The sequence below is a fragment of the Saccoglossus kowalevskii genome, chromosome 17, assembly GCF_978046115.1.
Source record: "Saccoglossus kowalevskii chromosome 17, keSacKowa6.1, whole genome shotgun sequence".
NCBI lineage: Eukaryota > Metazoa > Hemichordata > Enteropneusta > Harrimaniidae > Saccoglossus > Saccoglossus kowalevskii.
The window spans coordinates 33374687-33382264 of NC_140657.1; the positions used below are offsets into that span (position 1 = coordinate 33374687).

At 36.9% G+C, this 7578-nt stretch overlaps 1 protein-coding gene across 1 annotated transcript in view; it reads right to left on the reverse strand.

Moving 5' to 3' along the window:
- LOC102804261 (dopamine beta-hydroxylase-like) overlaps positions 1-6968 on the reverse strand; it is a 32909-nt gene extending 25941 nt beyond the window's left edge. The window contains exon 1 of the mRNA XM_078012247.2: positions 6395-6968. Coding sequence (XP_077868373.2) covers positions 6395-6724 — 330 coding nt within the window. The 5' untranslated portion in view covers positions 6725-6968. The remainder of the gene's footprint in view (positions 1-6394) is intronic.
- Between the last annotated feature and the right edge of the window lie 610 nt (positions 6969-7578).

Below are 7578 nucleotides of genomic sequence, written 5' to 3' on the forward strand. Positions count from 1 at the left end.
GCTATACGTGTTTTACATTACGTTTGTGGAGTTACTAATGGGAAAGAAGGAGATGCCGTTAAAATTGGAAATGACAGATGATTTCTCTGATAGTTTTCAACGAAAGGTCGCATTGTGCAAAGGACTGAAATAGATTTACTTACACGTTGCCATGGTAATGACAGAATTATAGGTGGCCATTTTCAGATAAAAAAGATAAGTAACGTACTGATGGATGATTTGATAGTAATATTTCTCAAATATATCGAACACTTCTTCGGAGCGTTTTCAATTTGTTTCGCGCATTGGATTGTGGGATTATATCGGCATGAAAACCAATTACATGTAACAAAACAACAACACACTTCAAACATCTAAGTCGTGCCATATGTCATATGTCGGCCAAACGTAATACACAGAATAACAAGCATAACTCCCGGTGTACTATGGACGTTTTTCGGTAAAAGCTTTCCTTTCAAAAATGACATATATGAACAGTTTAAAACAACAAATCCCTATGCGATTTGGTGACCTAATGGCACTCTAAAATGCTGTATACTCAATCAAAACCGAATCCATGGAAGTGCTCCGTCATAGTCGGCTATGTGATGTGAAACTTGTAATGCGGATATCTTGCGAACACCATAGCCGTAGCATTTATTACAGAACACATACTACTTGACACATCAAAGGCTTTAAACACAAATTTGCCGACAACATAATTTAATGCAACATAATGCGAGTATTGTGAGGTTATTGCGAGAATACCGCAAAGCAGGCATGAAAGCAGCACGACTATTGTATCATCGACGAGAGGCGTAGTCTCTTTATTCTGCCGCTACTGATAGATAATAGCAACGGGATTCTATTTCCGTCACGCGCAATAGAGCTTCTGCGTCGGAGGTAAACAAAAGTAAGAGTGCACACGATTCAAATGAGACACAACGTGAGACACATTTTTCAAATAAAGATGACACTTTTGGATTTTCTGGAGATGTATAGATCTGAAATGAACCACATATGCACGCATATACAGTAATTCATATACAGTAATCTGATTGCATCTACTATGTATGGTAATACATTGTCCAATGTTGCTAACCACACACAATCCCAGCAAATCACCAATAATTAACGGTTATTTGCTGGGGGTAATTACAATGTGTGTGATTTGATGGGTATCATACTGTCGTCGATGGCCTATTTTACAGGAGGGGTGACAGGCCAAAGTGAAAGATGTGATACTACAATTAAATTGCGACAATGTAAAAACGTGAATATATCTCTAACAAGTCTAACAATTTTAAAGTCACCGTGAAAAAAATAAAACCGACTCAACCAAATTGGTACTGTTAATATTGGTTGGGTTTTGTTAAAGACTCGCTCACAAGTCAGAGTAATTCTAATAACATAATATATAATTGTAGAGTGAATCTATATTGTGAGAACTGATCATGTTTATTTCATTGACACATGGTGTAAAGATTTGCAATGTTGATCCAGCTGTTTTGCAAGAGTCATAACATTTGAGATGACATTTATAGAATATATGGGGGCGACATATTAGTTATATATGTATATATATGACGTACACACATATTTTATTATAACATTCTTATTTTCTGTTTTCTCAACTTTTCAGTCATGTGTGGAAAGAAATTTATAATCACCTTTCAGAGCAACAAATGAACTAAACGCCAGATTTTATTGCTCTTAGACCGTTGATTATAGGAATAAATTGTAAATGAAAAAGGTGTCTTAACTATTTTCATAACATATAACAAATAACAAATATTATACCTCACATCCTATCTATATTTTACATGATGCAACATATCATGTATGGTATTTTATGTCAGTGCAGTTTTTGGAGAAATGTAATTGTACTTACTGGTGAACACGCCGACGTCAATGGGAGCCCCCACCCCCACCACCACCACCGAATTTTTGAATTCGCCAGTGGTGAGACAAATACAGAATAAGATGTTTTTAACAAAAACGTGTACCACGTTGTTTAACGCCCACTGCAAATATACAAATATAATCTATACATTCACAAATGTGTTCACCAAAAAGTTTAAAATATTTCACTTATTGTTGATGTACCTATTCCCGGTGGTCTTGATTGATGTTTTACGTATATTATGATTTAATAATAACTATATGTTTTCACTATACTAATAATTAATTCGTTTGTTAGAGTTAATAGAGTATTTCTGGTCATCTCTGTTCTGTAATGTTTTAATCTGCACAGCACATTCACAATAGAAGATCACTAATTAATTAAACGTTACTATAACAATGTTAGCATGTGCCTATGATAACAATATCGTTGGGTTGTTACCGTGTCTAGTCACATGGCGTTAAAGTTAATATATGTATACAACAAGTAACCTGTAGAATGCTGTGTGAGTAATATTTTTATATTGATTTGTGTTGCATTTGCAGCAAATAGTTACCAAACAATGAGACATCTATAGGATTGAATATACCTCTCAGCTGGCTTCACATGCATAGTTCAATCCTGCCTAACCGGTGCTTATACAAGGATTTAATTACAGCACCTAGACGGTCTGTGGTTACAGCTTCATGTTCCGAGTAATCACAAGAAATTGACATGACAATAGAAATTCATTAAAGACTGGCACTCCCATGCAATTAACAGCGAGTGAAATTCCTGGGATTGAAACATATATTTTGAAGTCACTAATGTAGGCAATGAATAACTTCAAGTTGACATAAAGACGAGGTAGTTTATTTAATCAGTGCTCAACTAGAGGCTGAAATTATAATTAATTTGTTTATTTCAATTCCTCCTGAAGTCAAATAGAATACACTGGTGAAACACGGTAGTAACCGTGGGTGAATGGATGTTTTGGGTGCAGTTTACATTGTGTATGGAGTGGTAGGGTCGGGTGTAATTTGTTCATTTCCAACTCTTATGAAGTCACGTAGAATTTCACTTAATTTATTGTTGCTGACATGTTTTCAAGCATTACATGTGAATCCAATTTTCACTGTGCTGTGTCTCAATAGAGTATGAGGGAAATGGCATTTGCACTAGAATTTATTTCAGGAGAAATTTTTTTTCAGTGATAATGAAGTATTGTGACAGAACCCCATATCCTCCCCGTGGCTTTCATTGCGTATGGAAGTTATTTTCATGAGTGATGCGGTGTATCCTGCTGCCGTACTTTCACAAGCGAAGCCACGGGAAGGGTGTGGGGTTCTGTTATTATTACATATGTCCCATATTTGACTATTTCATATTAAAGAAAGAACGTGCAACAAACCGGGATAGAAATTTAGTTCGGGGAACCCAATTGCCCATTAATATGCTCCAAGACAGTGCTGCGACCACAGTCAGCTGGCGCACATCTGATATAATAAAATAAATGCGATATTTACTATATGGGGGCCGCCATCTTGAATGACGCATAAAACTAAATAAGAGACAAGTTGTGAAACGCGTTTTTCAGATTCATACAAATCAGGACAAAAATACCAATCTTTCACAAAAATAGGGTCCGTTGGGGTTATATTGAGCCAACCGATAACAAAATTCGACCGAATTCGTCGCTTTTGTGTGGAAAAATCCCTTGCATACGAACAACTAATTACGCGAAGAACATAGAACACTAAGCCGGGGTATTTGAAACCGAAATTGTCATCTAAGCGTTAGGCCGTCGCTGATTGGCTGCTGTGCTGGAATGCTGCGACCTAGCAACGCGTGTTAGTGTAGAACGCGTGTCATTGTACGTGTGAAAATAAAATAATCAGACGTCTAATTTGAGTCATTGTCCGAATAAATAACTCGTGGATGTTTAAGCGCGGTGGTCGTCGTTCGAATTTCATGTAAATAAACAATGTATTTTACACGCGTTGTATACGTCGCTATGAGTCCCATATCGAACAGAACGCGGCACGACGACTGTCGCCCTTTAGTTGGGAACACGACAGAACCAGAACTTAAACTGGGCGACTACGATACACGGTTTATGTTGAAGTTAAAAGTTCCTCCACTGATGGAATGACTTTCGTTGACATCGGTCGTCGCTGACGGCGTTAAAGTTAATATATGTATACAATTACAGAGGAGTAACCATAGCAAAACATGGCATTGACAGGCAGTGAAAGAGTGAGTGACCTGAGTGAAAACATGGCATTGACAGGCAGTGAGAGAGTGACCTGAGTAAATGATAGGATAGTTTATAGCGTTGTAGCTTCTTACACGTGTTTGCCAAGGATACAACAGTTTTATAAATAACAAGATAACGTGTTGAGACAATAATATTATTTTTACCCGGTATGCCATTACAAAATGCCCACTGCGTAAACCACAAATAGTTTCTTTCATGTGATACCTTTGACTTATATCTATATTATGAGTTTGACTATAAACAAAACAACACGAGATTCAATCAAATGTCTTACCGAAATCATTTTACATTCGGTTAACATTATATGTTAACTGGCCTTTAAAATTAGTTTCCTCCAGAAAGCTGCATAATGTCCGATTGGCGCTATGCGAGTTTCGTATGCTGTTAGATTACGTCAATGACGATGCAAGATCGTTCGAAGCTCGAGCATGACGCGAACCGTCAACGAATCATCTTTACCTAATTTGTACAGTGTACCTGCACGTTTCCATGACAATAACAGTCAAATATTTACTTTCAAACACTTGGTGTTATATCGAAAGGATATCTGAAAGACTGCCTTAGTTTTATTTTTAACAACCAACTACCAACAATTGTGTAATTGTGTATTATCGTAAAACGACCGTTCATATACGCAAATCGTTGGCCATATCATCTAGACAACACTGTTTATGCTTTTTCATTCCTTCACGCGCCAATGTGGAATTAAATGTATTCGTTATGACAATGAAAGATTCGTAATTGTGACACCAAAATACTAATATGGAACAGCAATGAAAGCAGTACTAGTCTTGCTTTTATTTTGACCGATTTGGCGACCTTACAGTTTTTTTTTCTGTTAGGGTCGTTTATATATCCGTTTATACCAAACACTACCCCATTCTCTATATATCCTGTTTAGGTGGAAAACTACCTCATTCTCCACTGTCATCTGCCGAAAACTACCTCATTCCCTGTTGTCGTCTGCTGACGGTTAACTTTTGGCAGTCTAATAATGAATAAAGGGAATTTCACAACTTCGTGACCCGAAAGTCAGTTAGCGAGTGTAGTAATCGTATGTATTTACCAGATTTATTTATAGATGCAATATTGATGAACAAATGTTAATACTACTACTGCGTGACATTCTTGGTACACATGTTGTTCTTTTAGCACACAGGTGAGTATACGTTCGATGGAACTTGGAAATTCTCTCTTACCTGTGTGCGCATATTTCGGTATGTACATTAAAAATCACTGCACAAATGTTTTAGTGTTCTTTATTTGTTCATGCCCGTGGCATTCAGTTACTATATTTGGGTAATACTTGATATCCTGTATTTGTATTCCATTGTAGGTCCTATATTTAAAATATCCGTGTGTGTATAGTGCCTTTCATTCAAAAATGAATTTTAAAAAATAGAGAAAACCGTGCCAATATGAACAATAGTACTGATTTATGATAGTTTTTAAAATAAATAGAAAAGATGGACAAGAGCTTTCTGAGTGTATGTGTTGTAAGTGTGCATCGTCGCAGAATTTATTGGTGATGTTGTGTATCTCATAATCTGTAAATCTACGAATCCGTAGAGCGTGAACCAGGAACATCTACAAATATGTGCTTACAAGTCAAAGGCTGGTGGCATTTTGGCGAAAATAACTTCTTTTTGCATTCAAACCATCTACTGATACTAATGTTGGTTGTGTTTTGAATAGTATGCTTCTAGTGTTTTACCGTTCTCGTACTCAATAGACAATGGGGTGTAACGAAAAGTGGCTGTATACATAGTAATTGCCTCGTTGTGAACTCTACAGCATGCAGGGTGTCATTAGTTTATAAACGTGCATTACTCTACACAGCAGTCAAAAATAAATAACGTATATAACCTCTGAGTAGAATTACAAATTTCATTCAGTCACGTGCCGTGTCATCGTCTTTGCAATTATATGTTGAATTCACTGCCACATGGCAGAAAACACTGATTTTGATATAATTGGTATGTTTACATGTTGTTTAGGCCAAGAATTAACATGTAAAATTGAGAAGGGAGTCAATTTTATTGTGTCGATTTACAATTTTGGAGGAAAATTCTATCTGGGTGAAGGTTATCGTCTGGTAAATCTGATACTTTTTCATCCATATCGCACTATCTTTTGCAGTGCCTCTAAGCGATGGTTACTTTTTGCTTTCGTCGAATAACAACGTCTGACACGATAACATCATGATGAGGGGAAATTGGCGGGATAATTAGAGTAAATAGGTTAGAATATTTTACCTTTGCTTCAAAATGTCCGTCCTCTTCTTGCCACCAAAATAACAAGTCGGCATCCCGCGTAGTGCCATCGTCTGACATACCAAAGGCGAACCATCCAACCGCATGTGGATGTCGACGTTGTATTCGAAACACCACTTTTTCTTCGGAGAAATTCACATCCCACGATAGATGAACTTGGTCATTTTCACGAAGCGCTAAGTTGTAAGTAAGGGTTTCTTTCGAGCCACTCGAATCATTGTACTGTACATGTTTACTATCGACAGTCTGCACAAACAGAACAAAAATTAAAATCGAGTAAACAACGGTCTTTACAGTCCAAAGCAACTCCATGACACTATGCTGTGAACATTCCGAGTGCGTTGGGTGTACACGTCTTACTAGAGTTCTGCCAGACAAATCCCCGCCTGACGACAACTGCCACGTCAATTTGGCAATAAACACCCCTGTCACGTACTTTTCACGTGCATTAACTACCGACCAGAGGAGAACTTCTAGTCCAGCTCCAAGACGTATTTTAGATGTTCACGTGATTAAAATAAATATTAGTTACATAGGTGGTTATATCAATCGGTCGCTGATGATTAAACAAAATATAGCCACGGTACTATGACCAGCTTTCTGCAACGCACTCGTTCAAGTGACAGTAGGCAATAAGTTGATGTATACTGTTCGCCAACGAAGGTCACGCGAAATACATCTGCGTGTGATATTGACAGACACTTTTCAAACTATGTAGGTGTCCTCCGCCAGCTCACACGATATCAACGATAAAATAGTTTATCACCATAGCCTTATTGGGATGTACAGGAGATTCCATTATCCATGCCAGGGGTGGATGGGGTGGTTATTATTACCACTAGATATTTGCGGCTGCAAGTAATTGCAAGACAAATTTAAGACGAAACATACCCCTCGAGGTTTAATCCATATCAATGATTCTAATAATATATACTATAATTACGATTATTAAAAATTAAAATACTTACATTAACAAAATTGGATTATGTACGTACATGACAGACTGACATCAATATATCTGTTCACATAGCTTGATTATTTAAGAGTATCATTTCGACGTGGGGTTGTGATTTGAATAATAATAAAAATAATAATAATAATAACATTAATGATAATAGTAAAATCAATGACAATGACTGAGTTCCAATAAGACAGGTGTTAAACGC